Source organism: Xyrauchen texanus, chromosome 10, assembly GCF_025860055.1.
Source record: "Xyrauchen texanus isolate HMW12.3.18 chromosome 10, RBS_HiC_50CHRs, whole genome shotgun sequence".
NCBI lineage: Eukaryota > Metazoa > Chordata > Actinopteri > Cypriniformes > Catostomidae > Xyrauchen > Xyrauchen texanus.
The window spans coordinates 8,794,563-8,817,700 of record NC_068285.1 but is presented as its reverse complement, the minus strand read 5'-3'; the positions used below and the strand labels follow the sequence as shown (position 1 = coordinate 8,817,700).

General features: G+C 40.3%; 1 protein-coding gene across 12 annotated transcripts in view; it reads right to left on the bottom strand.

Annotated features, from left to right (window-relative positions):
- LOC127650388 (focal adhesion kinase 1-like) overlaps positions 1-19,649 on the bottom strand; it is a 110,073-nt gene extending 90,424 nt beyond the window's left edge. For 9 of the 12 annotated variants that reach the window (XM_052135786.1, XM_052135789.1, XM_052135788.1 and 6 more), the window contains exons 1-2: positions 19,438-19,648; positions 1,810-1,968 (exon numbers count right to left, since the gene is read on the bottom strand). In XM_052135786.1, the coding sequence (XP_051991746.1) occupies positions 1,810-1,968; positions 19,438-19,543 (265 nt within the window). In that variant the 5' untranslated portion in view covers positions 19,544-19,648. Of the gene's footprint in view, positions 1-1,809; positions 1,969-19,437 lie in introns of all 12 variants that reach the window. The other 3 variants (XM_052135796.1, XM_052135797.1, XM_052135787.1) reach the window with 2 other exon arrangements.
- Positions 19,650-23,138: the final 3,489 nt, after the last annotated feature.

Below are 23,138 nucleotides of genomic sequence, written 5' to 3'. Positions count from 1 at the left end.
TATTTCGTTTTTCGTTTTTTTAATAATTACATTTTCATTGCAAAATCACTAAAGCAAGAATATTCATGATCCATTAGGCCGGGTGTTGCCGATGTAATTGGATATCGCGATATATATATATATATATATATCGGGACAAATGTATTCACTCACATGATGTATTTTCCCAGATAACGAAATACCCATCCGGTAGAGAATGCACGGATGAAGTCAGTTCTTTGCCAGAAAGATGTTCACAACTGTTGTAATCTTTTAAAAAGTTGAACACACATTTTAATTGCACTTTTTCTCCAGTTTCATTAGAATTTTTTGCTAAAATAAATAATAAATACAGTTCTATGTTTGAAATCAAGGTGTCTTGCTTTATTGTGTAGGATTAACCCTAACACTGCTTAACGAAAATTACCCCATAGTACCACACAGCATCCAATCAGCGCTACTAACGGTGTTCGTCGTTTTTATGTGGAGTTTTTTCTGCGAACAACCGACCAATCAAAACTTGGCCGACCAAGACACTTCTCATCGACTAACCATTTGGTCGACTATCAGAGGCAGGGACGGACTACCAACCGGGCCAATGGGGCCAGTGCCCAGGGAGCCCTTGGCTGCCCGGGGGTGCCCTGGGCTTTAAGGCTGCGCGATCTAGTTTGGTGACCCCCCCCGCTTGAAAACACTTTCGGGCATGAACAACGACCCCGCTCAACAACTTTTTGGGTGGAGGGGGGCCCTTGGAAAGTCATAATCCGTCCCTGATCAGAGGGCAGCCCTAGTAATTGCGAACATTTGCGATTAAAGTAGGTTAATTAATAAGACGATATGGTCATCTCACAATTCTGTTTAATATACAATATTAACCATTCAATGTTCAATGTTCACCATTCAATATAATTTCTATTCGATATTATAACACTTAAATGACAAAATATGCCTGAAAATTGTGTTTTGATTTTTGAAACATTTCTCATCAAAATAAAGTTCTTTAATACACAATACAAATTGTCAAAGTTTAAATAAGAGTTTCTCATATACCATTCGCTATAAGAAAAGATCACAAATAAATAAACCTTCAAAAAATGTGCAGAACAACAGAACCTGTCCTGAAAAAGGATGTTAAATAGCATATTCATTTATTTTTACAAATTTGTTTGTCATCAATATTAGCACATTTTAACTTTTTAAAGTTATAAAAAAAATTCCACATTCAATCGGTTAATAGTATATCATGAAATTGTATTTATAATAATGATATGGGTTGTCACTGTTTGAAATAATGTGTATAATTTGCAAGTAATAACACAGAATTTTCATGACAAGCGCTAAAATGGTACTGTCACTTCAAGAGTTTAACGTGTATCTCACAGACTCACACAGCGTTCCCGTTTATTAACGAGAGAGAAGTCCAAAAATTATATTTCTTTAAATTTTTTTCTATGTCTGTATGCAACAGAAAAGATAATAAGAGTCGTGTTATTCAATAAAAGCGGAGTGCAGGATCTCATCTTTGATGGACACACATTACACGGAAGAAATAATCTCAAGTACTTTTCAAACAAAAGAAAAACAATTTTCCCAGTATTCCAGTACTTCCATTTCTCAAAGCTAAATTCAAGCACTTTAAGCACTTTAATGGCCTATAAACCCTGTAAAGTGCAGGAAAAAAGCAATAGCGGTAAAATCAAGCGTTAGCGATTTAAGCGTAAGCGTAGTTCTAGCGGGAGACTCGCAGATGTACATCATCACACCATTATCCAGTCAGCTCCTAGCCAATCATACATCAGCCATTGCTTTAAAAGCTTGCTCAAAATTTACCTCTTTGCTGTTTCAGTGTGCCATCACAGCAACCTCCACCTCCCCACCGCCACCAGTCAAGTCCTGTCCCGCACGGGGGTAGGCTCCTCTCCCCCTGCCTCCTATCTCCGGCAGGATCTGACGGTTCGAGTAGCAATCTCATTGGACCGCCAGACGGAGCTTACGCAAAAAGAGAAAATATATCCTGTGGTTCGATATCAATTCATCAAGTAAATGTCATGTCAACTTTACCAAGCCTTCTTTAATGGTCACATGGACGGAAAACTATGTTGCAAATTTCAAAATATCGAGTTTTGCCTCAAAATGGATGGAACTTTTTTGGGTTCATGATACACTGAAATTCAATATATTGTCCAATCCCTAATTCCTACAATCGCAGGTATTCAAGCTTATATTACCACCTGTTTTCAGCAGGGGGCAGTAAGCGCATCACCAGCTGTACAAACAAACCACACTCAGACTTAAGTTGAGGGCGAGTTTTTGCGTTCGAACACAGCTGGACGGAGCGCAATTCTGTACGCAGGATCTCGAGAAGTGTTTTACTAAGTTTAAAATGATGTTTAACTTGTCACAGCAACCTAAAGTCCTATGTTTACGCAAAAGTATGCAGAACTCAACTGCAACGTTAATTGTGGTGTACTGTAGTCCAATGATAGGCTTACACGGATGAGCCAAAACATTATGACCACCTTCCTAATATGCAAAACGTGCTGCCAAAACGGTGCCGACTCGCCGAGGGATGGGCTCTACAAGACCACTGAAGGTGTCCTGTGGTATCTGGTACCAAGACATTAGCAGCAGATCCTGTAAGTTGCGAGGTGGAGCCACCTTGGTCGGACTTGTTGGTCCAGAACATCCCATGATGCTCAATCGTATTGTAGTCTGGGAAATTTGGAGGCCATGGCAGCATCTTGAACTCTTCATCATGTTCCTCAAACCATTCCCAAACAGTCAGTGTACATGGCACATTATCCTGCTGAAAGAGGCCAATGCTATCAGGGAATACCATTGCCATGAGGGGGTACCTGGTCTGCAACGATTTTTTAGGTACTGTAGGTGGCACGTGTCTAATTGATGTCCACATGAATGTCCAAACCCAGGGTTTCCCAGCAGAACCTTGCCCAGAGCATCACACTCCCTATACTGGCTTGTCATCTTCCCACAGTGCATCCTGGTGCCATCACTTCCCAAACGGGACAGTCTTTGTTGCCCTCGAGCATCGATGAGCCTTTGGAGCGCCAACGCCCAGTCACTGATTTGTGGTTTGTCCCTCCTCAGACCACTGTCAGTAGGTACTCACCACTGCTCACTGCTGACCGGGAGCACCCCACAAGCCTGGCCATTTCAGAGATGCTCTGACCCAGTCGTCTGGCCATAACAATTGGGTCACTCAGGTCTCCTGCCTATTTCTCCTGCATTCAACACATTGACTACGAGAACTAATTGTTCGCTCACCATCTAATCTACCCAGACCTGGACACATGGCCTTGTTAGGAGATGATCAGCGTTATTCACTTCAACTGTGTGTGGTCATAATGTTTGGGCTCATCCGTGTATGTTCAATAATATGCAAATAAACAATATATTGCCTTCTTAAGAGACTTATTGGATTGCATTCTCAACAATGTAATGCATTCTCTGAATTACTTTATAGCTGTTTTATAAGTAAATGACGAGTATACAGTCAACTTCATATTAGCATAGCATGCTTCTTAGAAGCATGAAAAATAAAGTTTTCGAATTTGGAATAAATTATAAACAGACGTGAGCAACAGACTTGTCTGTAATTGGTTACAATGCTCAATCGCTGCAAAAACACACATTAAATAACAAATAAAACATTTTAATGCAATGAGTAGAACTTCATGGACTGCTATAATTTACACATGATTAGTTCATTGTGTTAGCTGTCTTGTCATTTCAATTATTTCTTTGATTTATTTTACAGCCCTACTAGTCCGAATACCCAAGATGCTCTTCTCCGTACAACAAAAAGTGGACAGGGATTTTAACTGCCAAGCTCCTAAAAGTACAAAAAAGCACCATAAATGTACCATTAAAGTACATGTGACTTTATATTCATGACCGCAATATTCTTTCGACAATAGCATAGCGGTAGCATTCTTTCACACAATAGTTTTGAGTGAAGAACAGAACAAAATGGCCAGACCAGGCCGCCCATCATATTTGTGAATTCAGCTACTACTCACGCAACCAGGATGGACAGCCAATATCAAATCAGATCCATACGTTTGGTTTCTTCTAGCGCAGGTTGTGGCAGCATTCGCCTTCAAACTGATTAAAAACAAATGTAAAACATCTTCCTACTTCCCCCTCAGTCTCTCTGGCTGTGCGTCTTTGATGTTCTGACATCTGTCACCAATATAAGCGTTTGAACTCATATTACATTCACTGAAGTCAAGACTCGTCAAAGCGAGCAGTACAAATGTCACTGGCAGCCGAAAGTCTGTTTCACAGCTGCACTGGGTTTATCCATCCCACAGAAATCAAAGTTACATTCACATTTCTGTCTGAATATCCTCTCTTGCCTCTACTGTGAAATACAGTAACTGAATCATCAGTTACCCAACATGAAGAATCAGGGCCTCCGCTGGCCAAATTGATGCCCTACGCCAGTGTTTCCCAAAAAATGTTCTGCCACGGCACACTTTTTACGACTAAAACATTCTACGGCACACCACTATCCCACATAGGCTAACCATCGTCAATATTTTATCTCTTCAAGAACTTGTCCATATTTTCTGTCCATCTAATGTTTGAAATTCAGTGCTTGCGTTAGACCGACAGGTTTGTACAAATTCCGTCATAATCTATTATTACCTGTCATTTTAATTTTCATATTCTAATTATAATAAGACATTTAATAGCTTTTATTTTCATTCACAGAACAGATGAACAACAGAGACACGAAGCAGATGAATGTTTCAGCGGAGGCCACTAAAACACAACATATGAAAAACAGAATATTACATAAAACACGACGATTAAAATATGAACAAAACATGTAAAAAATGAACTGAACAGAACTCAATCGACAACTCAAACCTTCCTCCTGGTCAACGTCGACTTAAACTCACCTACACTGATGCTGAGGTGATTGTCATTAGATTTTGTGTCTTTGCCTCGGACAGACGACTTCTCGTGCAGTTTTAATTTGGTTCAGCGTCATGCGTCGCATCGCCCTCCACATGACAAGAGTTGCAGAAAGCATCACAGAGGGGCGATTTTATCAGTTTGCCCCGTAAAAATAGTGGGAGGTGTGCACAATAAACATTGAAAACATGTATTTGGAAGAGAGGAAAAAAAGCTTGCAGTTGCTTTGATAGCAGAAAGTAATAAAAGGACTCGTTTATGTTTAGGTCGAAGCGTTTTCTTGGTGAATTTAAATGAGTTCAATAACTGGAGTCTCCGATATTCGTTAACGATAAGGTCATATTTAATGAAAATTATGAGATATTTAATGTCACTCACTTCATAGACTTCAATGTATTCTGCAGCGCTGACACTAGTCATGTGATGTCCCTTTACACGTATAAACATCACTCACTTCATTGACTTCAATGTATTCTGCAGCGCTGACACTAGTCATGTGATGACCCTTTACACGTATAAACATCACTCACTTTCATAGACTTCAGTGTATTCTGCAGCGCTGACGCGAGTCATGTGATGACCCTTTACTCGTATAAACATCACTCACTTTCATAGACTTCAATGTATTCTACAGCACTGACACTAGTCATGTGATGACCCTTTACACGTATAAACATCACTCACTTTCATAGACTTCAGTGTATTCTACAGCACTGACACTAGTCATGTGATGACCCTTTACACGTATAAACATCACTCACTTTCATAGACTTCAATGTATTCTGCAGCGCTGACACTAGTCATGTGATGACCCTTTACACGTATAAACATCACTCACTTTCATAGACTTCAATGTATTCTGCAGCGCTGACACTAGTCATGTGATGACCCTTTACACGTATAAACATCACTCACTTTCATAGACTTCAATGTATTCTACAGCACTGACACTAGTCATGTGATGACCCTTTACACGTATAAACATCACTCACTTTCATAGACTTCAGTGTATTCTACAGCACTGACACTAGTCATGTGATGACCCTTTACACGTATAAACATCACTCACTTTCATAGACTTCAATGTATTCTGCAGCACTGACACTAGTCATGTGATGACCCTTTACACGTATAAACATCACTCACTTTCATAGACTTCAGTGTATTCTGCAGCACTGACAGGAGTCATGTGATGACCCTTTACACGTATAAACATCACTCACTTTCATAGACTTCAGTGTATTCTACAGCACTGACACGAGTCATGTGATGACCCTTTACACGTATAAACATCACTCACTTTCATAGACTTCAGTGTATTCTACAGCACTGACACTAGTCATGTGATGACCCTTTACACGTATAAACATCACTCACTTTCATAGACTTCAATGTATTCTGCAGCGCTGACACTAGTCATGTGATGACCCTTTACACGTATAAACATCACTCACTTTCATAGACTTCAGTGTATTCTGCAGCACTGACACGAGTCATGTGATGACCCTTTACACGTATAAATATCACTCACTTCATAGACTTCAATGTGTTCTGCAGCACTGACACTAGTCATGTGATGACCCTTTACACGTATAAACATCACTCACTTTCATAGACTTCAGTGTATTCTGCAGCACTGACACGAGTCATGTGATGACCCTTTACACGTATAAACATCACTCACTTTCATAGACTTCAATGTATTCTACAGCACTGACACGAGTCATGTGATGTCCCTTTACATGTATAAATATCACTCACTTTCATAGACTTCAGTGTATTCTACAGCACTGACACTAGTCATGTGATGACCCTTTACACGTATAAACATCACTCACTTTCATAGACTTCAATGTATTCTGCAGCGCTGACACTAGTCATGTGATGACCCTTTACACGTATAAACATCACTCACTTTCATAGACTTCAATGTATTCTGCAGCGCTGACACTAGTCATGTGATGACCCTTTACACGTATAAACATCACTCACTTTCATAGACTTCAGTGTATTCTGCAGCACTGACACGAGTCATGTGATGACCCTTTACACGTATAAATATCACTCACTTCATAGACTTCAATGTGTTCTGCAGCACTGACACTAGTCATGTGATGACCCTTTACACGTATAAACATCACTCACTTTCATAGACTTCAGTGTATTCTGCAGCACTGACACGAGTCATGTGATGACCCTTTACACGTATAAACATCACTCACTTTCATAGACTTCAGTGTATTCTGCAGCGCTGACGTGAGTCATGTGATGACCCTTTACTCGTATAAACATCACTCACTTTCATAGACTTCAATGTATTCTGAAGCGCTGACACTAGTCATGTGATGACCCTTTACACGTATAAATATCTTTCACTTCATAGACTTCAATGTATTCTGCAGCACTGACACGAGTCATGTGATGTCCCTTTACATGTATAAATATCACTCGCTTTTGCACATTAATCAATGCTCTTCACAATCACAAAAGTGACCGATTATTGTTTCAAAATAAAGAATTTCTCAGAAAGGTGAGGAGTCGCAACTGATACCGGGTCCTAGAATAACGTATTATGTGCGAGTATGGGCAGCCAGTGGAGTTTCTGGTGCCCCCTTAGGGTAAGATGGTGCCCCCCTAGGGAGTTGGTGCCCTACGTGGACTGCGCAATCTGCGTATAGAGAGTGGCGGTACTGTGAAGAATCTTGAATCTTCAAAAGCAAAATGATTAAAGTCGTATATCAACAATGTCTTACAAAGATCCAGATGCCGATTGCGAACAGATGATGACTGACAATATCTGGAAATGGCAAATCCATGGATCTAGAAGTCGCCAAATATATTAAACAGTAGTGCAGGGTGTGAAACTAGTCCGCCAAATGCAACTAAGCTGAATCCAGTTCACAAGCTCCTCGTCCAAATGTATTTCATGCACGGGTAATTTTGCTCATCTACCCGCAACAGGCGGGTGACCTGTAAGATGTCTCGAAGTGACACATGACAAGAAATGCTGTTAGTCACAGAGACACGCTTGAAGAAACACACTTTATTATATTATTAAGAACAGACAAAAGAAAAGACATCAATGCTCGTGTCTGATTCGCTGTTTGAGGCGTGCAGCACGAGCCTGTCTCGTGAAACAAGCGCATGTAAAGAGTTTCATTTATCTGAAAACTGTTTGCAAGAATAATGTCGTCTACGAGAATGCTGCAAATGATCTCAGATCATCTCAGGAGGTGCTGTGAGTTTAGTTCACCCTCGGCCGTGGGGTTGATGTTGTAATTGGATATCACGATTATTTTGAGGCAATTTTGCTAAAATATTTTGTACACATCGCCCAGCCCTAAAATAGCCGTATAGCGTATCATAAGCAATTTGTGTAAATACCCCCAAAGTAATCTCTCATAGACTGCAGACAGACACTTGCATTCATTAGTCTCTGTGCTTGGCCTTGGTCTTGTGAGAAAGACAAGACTGACTGTCGTACTCAAGGTCGTCGAGTGGCTCTATTTTACCAAACGTCAAAACAGATCAGAATTCCACTCACGAAACCGGCAGCAAGCTCAGAATTCCTCTCCTAAAGCTGCTTATAAATCCAGGCAGCTTCTTGACGCACACTTTCACCTCATGTCAGCACCTTCCCTTTAAGACGGACGACTCGAGACGCACGCAAACGGGCGTTGCACTCGCTGTTTAACTGTTTAGGTAAGCGTGTGTCATGTCTGTGCTCATAAACAACATCTCTGATAGTGGGAGTTTTGTGACGTGAGTTGCCTATAGGTCTTTAGTGCTTACAAGTGGTGGTGGAGGTGTTAGTGCTGACAAACTAGGGCAAGAATGGTGGCTTCATGCACTCAATGGTCACAGTTGTACATATGTGCCCTGAAACACTCTTGAGTCTTTAAGAGTTATGAAAGCAGCTGTAATTACAGTATACTGTATGTGCTGTATTTACAGAGAGACATTTCTGCTGCCTGTGACTCAAAGCAGATAAATGGGTGTCATTCTGCTAATAAATGACAACAGGAAACCTTTCTAGAGCACTAGAATGGTGTCACATTACTGCTGACAATGTCTGACATTGTTCACTGCTGTCCGTCAAACAGTGTTCAGCTTTACGTCTTATCCATTTCTATGCGTTTCTCTCTTTGTGAGTCACACTCGACACTCGTGTAACCTCACAACAGGCCATTAGATGCTGCAGGGAAGAAGACGAGCTAAAGGTGTGTGTGTGTGGGGGGGGGGGGGACAAAGTTTAAAAGACTGACCCGGCCCCATTGTAGTTCAGTAGATTGATGGGCCGTTCACAAATGCATTTTTGCATCCATCTGTTTTTCAATTCATTTTCTATGTAATCATGTGCAAGATGGATGGCTTTCTCTTTTCCTCAGCATCTCAAACACGAGTGTCGTGTTTCTTAGACCCTGTATCAAGTTCGAGACACCTGCGTTCTGTTCTATACGTTGTATACAAACAGGTTTGGACTAAACAGCCCATAACTGTAGAATGTTAAGGCCCAAACATACTCTACGTAAGTACGTCAACGCTGACGCATCTTGCTACGCAAGCTCGATTTCACACGTCGTCTTTTCAGCAAATCTCCTAAACTGTCGGCATGTTGACTCCACCACATCCGGTTTCGTGGTGCCTAAGAAACTCAATCGCCCCCTTGTGGTCCGAGGTTTGTAATAGGGTTGGGCGATGTCCCCTAAATTGGCAGTTGACGATGTTGACAGTAAAACATCGCGATGGACGATGAAATCGTCGGGGGTGTTATATAATTTATAATTATATAACCCATTATACAAATTATAATTTCGTTATTTTACTAACCCAACTAATGACTCGTCGGCGCTTTATCAGTAGGTTGCACGACACGTGAAGCATTTTTTTTTTTAGCTTTCACTTAAGAAGAGTTGTGCACTATTTATTTTAATATATCTCTTTACATAAATACTATTTTCCACTTAAAAACTATAATTTCAGTTATTTTACTATCCCAACTGACTCATCCGGCTTTCCAATAGGTTGCACGTAAGGGGAAAAATATTTCTTCCACTTAAGAAGAGTTGTGCACTTTTAAGCACTTTTTATTTTAATATATCTCTTTACATAGATATTTTTTTCTACTGAAAAACTATAATTTCGTTATTTTACTAGCCCAACTAATTAGTAGCCTACTCATCCGGGCTTTTTAATATATTGCACGTAAGAAAAAAAAAAGCTTCCTTCCACGTAGAGTTGATACAATGGTGTTGGTTGCTAAAAAGGGTACTACTTCGCCTATATGGCAATTTTTTGGATTTAGACCTGATGAGAGTGGACAGCCAAGGGACCCGTCCGAAGTTTTGTACAAGATCTGCTCATGTGTGATCCGCGCAAAAGATGGGCAGACGACCAATCTTCATGACCACTTGCGTGTGCACCATCCAGCAGAATATGCCACCTTGCCTGCACGTGCTGGATATGTTGGTATTTCTGGCCAGAAACATCGAAATTTAAACATGGTCTATGGTGAAAGATAGTAGACTTCTTTACGCATTTTTCGCCATCCGTTGCGGAGCTATTCGATTTTGCATATTATTTTTTAAACATTCATTTGTGTAGTTCATATGACCACTTTACAATATTTCAATAACATAATTTATTTTGTAGCCTGTGCTGAAGTTAATTGTGCTGCTAATTATAAGTGAAATGTTAATGCCGAGTTTCGGTCTGAGTCCCGTTTTCTTGTTCTTTATTTGTTGTTCTTCTATGTTTAATAAATGTGTGTTATTCATATTCACCTTGTTTCTTTCATTTGATTTGACATTATGGATTTATGGCCAAGGAAATGTTTCTTTAAAAGTATTAACCAGACAAAAGTTATTTGACGTTCGCTGGTCTGGGTTTATCTTAAACTGCCGCTTCAGTGTATACAAGAGCTATGTGACAATGAGCAAGATTTTCTGAGACACTACAACTACTAATAATTCATTAATAAAGGCTATTTTCTTGTAGCCTATAACATGAAATATTTTTATCTAAATGTACAGCGTAAGACATGTAAAAAAAAGACAAGAAGCTAACAATGTCAAGATCAATATTTGTGTAGCCTGCCTGACACGGTATTTTCAGACTAACACGTCACGTCTCTGGCATATACTACAGTATTTAAAATAGCATATATGCATTAGTTATATTCTCAATTTAATTTACAGAGCAATCCCTGCAAAGTTTTTAGGTTAACTATAGAAGAGACTAGGATTAGTGAGTCACACTAGCAAGACTCGCAAAAGGGGGCGTGGCATGGCATCACGATGGTGGCTCTACATCGTGATGTTTGTCAGCCATCACGATGGACGATGATATCGTCCATCGGCACAACCCTAGTTTGTAACCGCCAAAGTAACACAAGAACGCACATACAACGGGACCACGTGTTGGCCATGCGTTGGCGAAGCGCTCACGTCTGCGTACTTGCATGAAGTATGTTTGGGCCCTAAGCAGCATAGCAACTTGCTACATAAGCATGTAATTCAAATGATGTGATGTCACAAGTGTCTGTATATCATATATATTTTTCTGATGGTAGAAATGTTCATACATTTTAGATGAGAGACCAAACAGATGGGTTTGGAGAACCATATGTAAAAATACATATTTGAATACAAAACTGACAATCTCAGATGTCAGGCATCAATCACTTTGAACATGTGTCTCTTTCGGTCGCTGTCACGGTGGCATTCTGAGGACACCATCTTCCTGAGGACATTTTGGGTGTGGAGTGATGTCACTTTAAAGCCAGAGCGCTGGTGTGTATGAGTGTTGAAGCCCTGAGGACACAGTGATAAACTATGAGGTCATTTCCCTCCATTGTGAGGAGGCTTTACAACCAGCCAGAAAGAACACAGTTTTACTATTTCAGCTAGCAAGCAACTAAAAACACAGAGAGAAAATCACTGAAACCATAAACTAAACTCACCGAAAGCATGACTAGCAAGCTAGTCTCCTTTGATGTTTTGAGTCTGCGACTGGGCTATGACGAGAAGTCTCAGATCTGTAGGTGTGCGCAATCCTGCAACAAGCCCGACCAGTCGCAGATGCTACGACGGATCTCAAACCAGCTTAAAATCTAGACGTCTTGTCGTCAGGTAAGTGCACAGGTGAGTTCATAGGAATAAACCGAATGAAACGTTGATTTTTGTCCATTATGCATTTTCGTCCACCTGTAGAGGTGTTTACATGCCATAAAAACTCAGATATATCCCCAAAAAACTGGGATATAAACTGGTGTTACTTCTGAAAAATGGAGGATTATGGGAAAATTTAAGCAAGTGGCAATAGGCATCATCATTTAGTCACCGCTGTCTCTAATGTTTCAGTACACTTGTCTCAAAGACCTGCAGTGCTGTCAGAGTCAGTTTAAGACTCGTAAAAGCTGCTGGAAAGCTTAAAACAGAGCTGGAGAAACATTTGTTTATTGTTCAACCAAAATCACAATAAGTGAAGAATTGGTCCAACAAACAAGCCCAAAACACACAAGGGACTCTATTTACCATATTTTATAGCTTATATATTCAGCACATTAAGGTATACTGTATGTATATATATTAGGAATGGGGCGATTTATCGAAATTCAATGTATTGAGATCCAAACAAATTGGCAAACCTTATCGAGGCAAAACTATATTTTTGGGGAAATTTGAAACATTGTTTTCCGTCCATGTGATCATACATTAAATGACCCATCAAACATCATAATCTCTCCATCTCTTGATTTTACCTCTACTGCGCTGTTTTCTACCCTGTTCACAATCCTGTTATGTTCGGGTCATTTTTGAGCCGTTTGAGTTAAAAACAGTGAGAAACTAAATTTAATCTTAAATTTGGTCAAAATGCTTTTGGTTTATCCTCAGAATTGACTAAATGAATATGTAAAAAAAAAAAAATTATGTTTTTTAATGTTTGTTTATATTTATGGAATGTCAAACGTTTCGCCTACACCAATCGTACCATAGTGATCGACCGATATGGGTTTTTTAATGGCCGCTACATGGCTACAGACTGCGACTAAAATGGTCGCAAATGCGACCAAAAGTAATTGATTGCGACAATTCATATTCATGTTCATGTGCGGTTTTGTCAGATATTATCTTGTGAGTTATTGAATACATCTTTACAGTGAGCTCTAGTGTGTTCCGAGCCGTTTTTCACCCGTTCTGTTTCTGACGAGCTCGCTACTCCGCACGCAACAACAAACCAAGTGAGAGAACAAATGAGTTGTGAATAAATGACTCTTTAGAATCGGGATCACCCGAAAAGAACCAAGGGTTTGACCTCTGGAGCTCAGGTTAACAGTTTGAATCAGATTCACTTTCTCGGCGAATCAGCCGTCAGTGAGGTCACATCTGGGAGCGTCAGACATTTCAAAATAAGAGTCCCATGTGCATTTCGGGCTTCTTTATAATTAAAAGTCCCGTATTGTGTAGCACTTTTTTAATCTTCTGGTAATTATTGATTGGGATTGGAGTAGCACAATAAACTGCATCTGGGATTTCATTCAATTTGCACTCTTGTATTCTGTGTCTAGGGCCATCCGGTGATAAATCGGTCCACCGCTAGTTTTGACCATGTTTTTCTACCAATTAAAAAAAAAAAAAGGGTTCACAAATGAGTCCACTTAAAAAGAGCCAAACTCAGACCTTTTCACTTCAGCCACAAACAAACAACAAATAGCCTCAATAAATAAAACAGTGAAACAAAGAGGAAAAAAGGCACTTGCTCCTTTTTATTCAAATTGTACCCGTCAACTGTGTACCTGTTTTTGTCCACTTTGTGATGCTTTAAGTATACTTTATCTCTATCCTGACTTATTATAATTTTCTCATAGTAATGAATGAGTAACTATGGTAATGAGGAACAGCGATCTCCCCCATGCTAAACCAGGCCCCCAGAGTATGACACGTTGCAGACTATCTATTCACCTTATTTTTCAGCGAAACTAGGGCGCCGCCATTATCAACCTTGAATTTGGACCATTTCCAGCTATTTTAGCGATACAAAAATACATTATGCTGCTTTATATTACAGGCTGGCATTATATGTCGTCATATTATTATCATTAATTATGATATTCATAAACTCATTAGTTTTGAACGCATATAGTTTTACTGTATCTCGCATTTTGCCATTGATTTATCACACTGTTGCCTTGGCAGAATGAATGAGAGATCAGGCACTGACGCAGACAGTCCTCCGCGCCATCTGACACACCTCCACGAACTTTACACAACCAACAGAGAGAAAAAAACACTGGGTAAATGCTGCTTTAACTTTCTTTACCCCAAAACTGCATCATGTTTCATCTTGGCAAATTAATAAATGCTTTTTACTCTCCGTTGTTGTCAGAGAGCGTTCTCTCTTTCTTAGCAGTGTATAGTAAACAGACACGCAGATCACTCATTCGGCATGGCTTATGAAACATCACCTTTGGATATAAATAAAGGCATCATTGGAGGTTATGCATGTACATATGAACAGAGGTTTACAGAAAGACTGCCTCGTCATGATCTCGGTAAAGTAAGAGGCAGATTTTATTACTAACTCTTCAACACAACAACACACAGCAACAAGTGAATAATTTACTTACGCTTTTACTATAAATGCTGAAGTTATACAATCATCCGACATCAGGCCATCACTCTGCTGTACATCCAGAGGTTGTGTGCTAGTTTATAAACTTATTTCACTAAAGTCTGGTATTATTATCCTTCTATTTATTTACATTGTGGTCAATAACAGCTGAACTTTTACACATTCGCCGGAAATGCAGCCGCTGCTTGCTTCCGCTTGGCCAAATAAGGTGGATAGCCTGGGTCTGTGTGCCAAGGCTTCCTCTGTGCATGCCATCCCTTCCTGAGGGATGAACAGCATCATAATGATGGCAAGTGCTGAAGGAGACAGATTCCCACAGGAGCCCAAGACAGAACAGTAGCCATTGTTTTCATGTGCCTTTTATAACATAAACATGTTTCTTTCTGTTTTCCACACGGAAAAGGCCACCGACGGGGCTCTGGCTCTGGATTTGCACTCGGAAAGAACTGAACTCAAATATAAGGAGAAAAACTTAATTTTGAAGGGTTTTAGTGGTCTATTAAATCATCTGATTTAATAGATACAGTATTTGCGCTGGTGCAGTGTTTTTTGGTTTAGTGCCTGTTAAACTGGGTTACTGGTGGTGTGCGAATAAGACGCAGGTTGTTTGCTTGTCACTTCCTGTCCATTAGCACAGTGTGCAATCTTGCCCCGTTCTACGCCAATGACGGGTCACTCATGGGTGCCAGGGAAAACTGCAGCCCACATCAGATAAAGCCTCCAGGGCACAGTAACTAGAAGCAGTTCAACCCTTATTTCCTGTGGAGTGGTCTTTATGTCCAAACAGCCTGCCAACATGACCTGAACACACAGGACAGCCTTTAAAATGCTGCTCTCCTGCAGGCTGCACAAAGATGCCAGTTATACAAGCCTTCTGAACACACGTCTGGACCAGAGCGGTACTGCCCAGGATTAATGGCTGTGAATTCATGCAACATGTCCAGTATGGACCCGCACTAAGTATGTTCTTCACGGGTAGTCCTCATCTGAGAAGCAGATCTCCAAAAACTGGAGAAAATACAGTCCAGAACACTTTTATAAAAGCAACATTTGTGTAAGAAGTTGGTTTGTAATTGGCATTAGCTCTGCGGTGTCTAGCAGACTGATGGTGAATGAGGCATTCAGACAGATGGAAACTGTAAGTACAGTGGGTCCTACTGTTCACTGCAATGGGCCGCTCTCAGCAATTAAATATATATATATATATATATATATATATATATATATATATATATATATATATATACACCGATGAGCCACAACATTAAAACCACCTGCCTAATATTGTGTAGGTCCCCCTCATGCCACCAAAACAGCCCCAACCCGCATCTCAGAATAGCATTCTTACCACAATTGTACAGAGTGGTTATCTGAGTTACTGTAGACTTTGTCAGTTCAAACAGGTCTGGCCATCTCTGTTGATCTCTCTAATCAAAATCTACTCCAAATGATGCCAAAAACAAAAAACATCCAGTGAGCGGCAGTTCTGTGGACGGAAATGTCTTGTTGATGAGAGAGATCAACAGAGATGGCCAGACCGGTTTGAATGGACAAAGGCTACGGTAACTCAGATAACCGCTCTGTACAATTGTGCTGAGAAGAATATAATCTCTGAATGCTATTCTGAGATGCGGGATGGCGCTGTTTATGTTACAAGTTATGAAGACACGTTCAGGCGTTTTCGTCTCGAGCCTTGAAGGACTACAAGGAAGGTAGATCCATCCTGAAAAACCAGTCTCAGCTAACACTATATGCCATCATGATCACACACAAACATGTACCAGTGCACACACACACTCATACATTGTTAAACTTCCTGTCATAGTGACTGAAATCACAGCCTCTCTTCCTGTGTAGCTAAAACAACAGGATTAAAGATATTTTAGAGTGTACTGTTCCTTTAAACACAGTCAGGAGATGCATATGTCTCTATAAAGAGAAAACTTAAAGGGATAATTCTAGGAGCCTGGGTAGCTCATCGAGTATTGACGCTGGAGTTTGAACCCAGGGTGTGCTGAGTGACTCCAGCCAGGTCTCCTAAGCAACCAAATTGGCCCAGTTGCTAGGAAGGGTAGAGTCACATGGGGTAACCTACTCGTGGTGGCGATTAGTGGTTCTCGCTCTCAATGGGGCGTGTGGTGAGTTGTGGGTGGATCGTGGAGAGTAGCATGAGCCTCCACATGCTGCGAGTCTCCTCGGTGTCATACACGATGAGTCACGTGATAAGATGCGCGGATTGACGGTCTCAGAAGTGGAGGCAACTGAGACTTGTCCTCCGCCACCCGGATTGAGGCGAGTAACCGTGCCGCCACAAGGACCTACTAAGTAGTGGGAATTGGCCATTCCAAATTGGGGAGAAATGGGGGATAAAAGTTTAAAATAATAATGATAATAACTTAAAAAAGGGATAATTCTGTCAGCATTTACTTTAAGTTATATAGGTTTGGAACAACATAAGGGAGAGTAAACGATGACAAAACGTTCATATCCCTTTAAGAACCATATGAAATCCTGTTTACGTAGGCCAGACTTGTGAGAACTTGAATGTGTTGTTGAATTCACGCCGGTAAACCCCCCTTGATCACAATGCTGCCGTCAAAGATGAAAGATAATAACCAGCCATAATTTACACTGAAGTTGTGATGTCAGTATCTGGAGACTAAAAGGCAGTTCTTGACTTGAGGCGGGTGCCTGTTGCCCCTGCGCCAACTCTAAAAATACCCCAGCCCTGCGCACTGTCATTTCCACCGCCCCGGGACACAAAATACAGTATCTCACTAACACAGAGCTGCCAGAACACATCAGTAAATAATAGGCATTCCCAAAGCGCCCTTGCACAAGGCAAGGAGGCATTTTAATGCATTCGGTGATCATTTCCAAAGATGGTCCTAAATTGATCTAGACGAGATAATTTGGATCATCTAATTACCAGTACTCATTTCTCTCATCATTTACTCACCCTCATGCCATCCCAGATGTGCCTTTCTGTCTTCTGCAGAACACAAATGAAGATTTTTAGAAGAATATTTCAGCTCTGTAGGTCCTTACAATGCAAGTGAATGGTGACCAGAACTTTGAAGCCCCAAAATCACATAAAGGCAGCATAAACCCTAATGTTGTCATTACTGGAAAAATCAAGTTGTCTTTATTTAACATGACTTGTATTTTCAGGTTTTGGGCAGTCATAACTCAAATATCTATGTTCCTTGAACTTATTAGTCTATATAGACTTAAGTGTTAATAACTTAAACAATTGAGTACAAAATTGAGGCTATGGGGAATACCCACAATCCTTTGCGCTTGAATTATTTAAGCATGTTTCCTTGGTCAAAGGGAAGCTATTGGGGCATTCAAATAGTTGTTTTTAAGAATTCGTAGAGGTTTTAGCTCTATTGTAGTATTGTTTATGTTGTTCTGTTGCACATAGTAGTTTCGTGTCAACATTAGGGTGAACTTTGGTCAAATTGGACCCTGTTAACACTATCTCAGTTCTCCTTATGCGTGCAATTAAAGTAGAGGCACAAATTTCAGTTGAGAATTAAGTTTATTTAATGTCTGACCCAGAATCAGTTATAATCTTCTTTATTTGAGCGTGTTATTGTTTGATCTAATTTTGAGTCAATTCAACTCAAATTATTAAGTAGAAATAACACTATTTAAATTGCAAATCTGATTTAATTCTCCTAGCATCTAGAGACGTACCTTAACTTAAAATGTTCAGTTCTTTCTATATGAACTTACACAAGATTTGGAGTTGCCATTACTCAACGCAAGGGGAGGGAACAAGTTTACTCAAACAATTGAGTAGAGCCAATTTATTGGAGTTTACAGTGTACGACTCTAGTGGTTTAATCCATGTCTTCTGAAGCGATCTAATCAGTTTTGGATGAAAACAGACCCCCCCAAAAAATACTATTTCACTATAAACCTTGACATCAGCAGTCTCCTTGGCGATCATGATTTCCAGCTCGATTACACTTCCTATAGCGCCATCTAGTGCATGTGTCAAGCTCTAGGAAGTATAATTGAGCTGGAAATCATGATCGTGCCTAGAGACTTCCACGGCAAGATGTACAGTGAAAAAGGAGCTATATTTTGATCTGTTTCTCAACCACACCTATCATATCGCTTCAGAAGGCATGGATTAAACCACTGGAGTCAAATAGATTACTTCTATGTTTCCTCTATGTGCTTTTTGGAGCTTCAAAGATCTGGTCACCATTCACTTGCATTGTAAAGACCTACAGAGCAGACATATTCTTCTAAAAATCTTCATTTGTATTTTCTGCAGAAGAAAGTTATACACATCTGGGATGGCATGAGGGCGAGTAAATGATGAGAGAATTGTCATTTTTGGGTGAACTGCCCCTTTAATATACCCTAAAGTACCTCAAAGAATACTGTCGTACACGGTATTACCATTGTAGAGTGTTGTAATAACCGAAGTATGTCAAAGTACTTTTTGTAAGTTCAACACTAAAAGAAAAACTTGATATTCGTATGTTAAGATGCTAAAAAAATATATGATAATACCATGGCATATGCCCAAAACCAACCTTGATATTACCATGGTACCATGCCCAAACTTTGTGTATATTAAAGCAGTGTAATAAGCTCTTTTGACACTGACTTCAACGTAAACACTCAGTCTATTTTAATGCTTCAGTTATCGAATGATTATAAAATATCAAGGGTGTGCACGCGCAACGCAATTCATGCACGAGCTCGCACAAAATCGCTAATGTTGGATTCAAATCAGTATCAAGTCAGTATTCCTCGCGAACGCATGGCAGGACTGTTCAAACACAGAAATCATCATATTTACTGACAAGACTGACAGTTCGCAAGAAATGTCTGAAAGTATTCATGAGCGCTACTCACTCGTGTAATGAGGAATCTGTCGCTCGCGCGCCGTGATCGTGAGGTTATATTCAAGAGGATCAAATCCCGCTTTTCCAGGCGTTTCTCTCTCATTCCAGCTTTTCATTCCCTTTCATTTCAACATGGCTGACGGGCAGAACCCAGCCCACTCCAGCTCCACTGTTCCCCCCTACACACACACACTCCTCCCAGTCTCGAGTGAATAAACACCGCTGGAGTCGCGCGCTCCTGACTGCGACCACTGGCGCCGGGGTAGTCCGATTCATTTCAGCGAATCGGTTTGTTCGGATGGTTCGCTTTCATTTAACACACCGATTCGTTTTTTGATTCATAACTCGAAAATTGCTGTTTGCCACTATGTTTTCGATTACGTTATGTATATTGCGTCATATGTTCCGTTAACCCTTGTGCGAACTTCGGGACATTTTTTTTCGATCATTTTGGCTGTGTTAATGCCAACGGCATACAGTTTGCGTGTGTGTGTGTGTGTGTGTGTGTGTGTGTGTGTGTGTGTGTGTGTGTGTGTGTGTGTGTGTGTGTGTGTGTGTGTGTGTGTGAAAAACAACAGTTGGCACTATGTAAGCAAACTGGCATTTAAAGGGTTAAAATACTGAAAATTGGTTTATTTTTTAAAAATCTGACACTGCACAAAAAATAATAATGCATCAAAATCAATGTTGTTGCTAATTATTGACATATCTAAGACTGTGATAATCCCAAAAAAATAAATACAATTAATAATCATAATTCCTCTTTGCATTTAGTATATGAAAAATATTTTGTTTTATTAAAAAACAAAATCGTAAACAAACTGGCATTTAAAGTGTTAAAATCCTGAAAATGAATGAATATTTGGTAGTTATCAGGACTGATGTTGGTTAAAAAATTAACCAAATATTAATATATAATATTATTATGGCAGTTTTTTTATGCTGACATATTTGTCCTCCAAGGACTTCTTAGTAACTTTTTTACTTGATGCACAAGGGCTAAATATGTAGTCTAAGTCCACAACTCTGTGATATTAACATCTAGTTTGTGTGATACCAGTCCTACTCAACCCACTCCGAATGGGATTCGAACCGGGGTCTCCGGCATGGGAGGTGGGTGTGCTAACGAGAGGCTAAAGGCTACAACCCCTAGCGTCAGTCGCTAGTGCGCCTCTTGAGGCAAGGGGAGTGAGGTTTATACACACCGAAAAGCTATCACATACAAGCTGGTTGCCGTTACACTCACCCCGTAAACCTTACTCCCATCCGGGTCACGGCACCACTGTAACCAGTCCTGCTCGATCCGCTCCGAGCGGGATTCAAACCGGGGTCTCCGGCATGGGGGTGGGTGCGCTAACGAGGAGGCTAAAGGCTACAGCGTCAGTCGCTAGTGCGCCTCTTGAGGCCAGGGGAGTGAGGTTTACACACACCGTACAGCTATCCCATACCAGCTGGCTGCCGTTACACACCCCCCCGTAAACCTCACTCCCATCCGGGTCACAGCACCACTGTAACTAGTCCTGCTCAATTCGCTCCAAGCGAGATTCAAACCGGGATCTCCGGCATGGGAGGTGGGTGCGCTAACGAGGAGGCTAAAGGCTACAGCGTCAGTCGCTACTGCGCCTCTTGAGGCCAGGGGAGTGAGGTTTACACACACCATACAGCTATCCCATACCAGCTGGTTCCCATTACACCTTGTCCAAAAAAAGCTTGGTACAAAATACTAAGGAATGCCTACTTGTACGAGCGGTAACGGCACAGTCTGAAAGGAGTCATTGGCGTTCGATAAACCGTTTTGGTGTTTGATTAATTACTCAAAAGACATCTTAATGTTGTGGTAATATAATAATACTAGTAGTCAAGTAAAAAACATATTATAAATGGTACTGTATCCAAAAAGACCATGTAATACAGAGATTATTTGGTAATACTAAGGTAGGAAACTTTTTTGTAAGTGTAGAACTGCAACATCCAAATTGATGCTTTCACGTTCAATGAACCGATTCAATAAATCGATTCTTTTTTTAATTCATGACTCAAATGACTCATTTTTGTTCAACAATTGTTGTTTCACTTTGCTTTTGATTACATTATGTAGATTTTGTCAAATGTTGTTTTAAATACATATTTTGGGGATTTAGATCATAATTTATATATAAACGATAATCCTCTGCTTCAATCAAACAAGTACTTTAAACACAATTGCCATTTTGAAAATCCAAATTGTATTTTTTATTTTATTTTTATGATTAGTTTAACATCAACATGTAATTAAAAATATTCTATATGAATTATTCCAAATTATTTTATCCCCATCACAGGTTTAGGGCTCGGTTTTATGGCTAAGAATCGGTTCATAAGAATCGGTTCATTCATGATTCGTACTTTCAACTCGCCTGGACACAATGGAGTAACTGTGTGTGACTCTCAGTCTAACAGTGAGCAGTTTTTTGTCTGGTCTCTATAGGGTGCCAGTGTCCATCTGAGAGAGCACATTGCACATTAAGTGACTGTTATAATGTGTTTTAGTGGAGCAGCTGTTGGCAATGAACTAAACTAATGCTGACACATGTACAATATAATACATATGACTATTAGATTATATATATATATATATTTTACACACAAAAGTCTCTAGAATTTACTCCGAATGATGCCAAAAACAAAACACATCCAGTGAGCGACAGTTCTGTGGAAGGAAATGTCTTGTTGATGAGAGAGATCAACAGAAAATGGCCAGACCGGTTTGAACTGACCAAGTCTATGGTAACTCAGATAACCACTCTGTACAATTGTGCTGAGAAGAATAGTGTGGGTTGGGGCTGTTTTGGCAGCACGAGGGGGACCTACACAATATTAGGCAGGTGGTTTTAATGTTGTGGCTGATCGGTGTATCATACATATACATATGGAGTGGGAGGGGGGTGTGTGGCATGACCGATAGAACCGCTACTAATATCTCAGATCAGCATGACAGCACATTAGCATTGCCTTTACTTGACTTTAATAATCCTGTACATAGTAATAAACCCATTGTGGACCCACAATGTCACGTCTTTGGTCGGCCTGTGGCTCAGGTGGTAGAGCGGGTCGGCTGCCAATCGCAGGGTTGGTGGTTTGATTCCTGGCCCACATGACTCCACATGCCAGAGTGTCCTTGGGCAAGACACTGAACCCCAAGTTGCTCCCAATGGCAGGCTAGCGCCTTGCATGGCAGCTCTGCCACCATTGGTGTATGAATGTGTGTGTGAATGTGAGTGTGGATGGGTGATTGAGACACAGTGTAAAGCGCTTTGGTAACCTCTAAGGTTAAAAAAAGTGCTATATAAGTGCAGATCATTCACCATTTGTGATTTATGTCTGTTTTACTTCCCATGCTCCATAGAAAACTGCCAGATTTTACCCCTCAGTTCTGTTTTAGCCTGGAGAATGAGCTTTGAACAATGTCCGAATGTTCATATACATTAATTCTGTACAAGACAAACATTATTATAATATAATTTATCTCGGAAAGTCTTAGTTACAGGGATGATTCACCCAAAAATGAAAGTTCTCTCATCATTTACTCACTCTCGTGCCATCCCAGATGTGCATGAGCTTTCTTCAGCTGAACACAAATGGAGATTTTCAGAAGAATATTTCTGCTCTGTAGGTCCTTACAATGCAAGTGAATGGTGACCAGAACTCAGAAGGTCCTAAAATGACATAAAG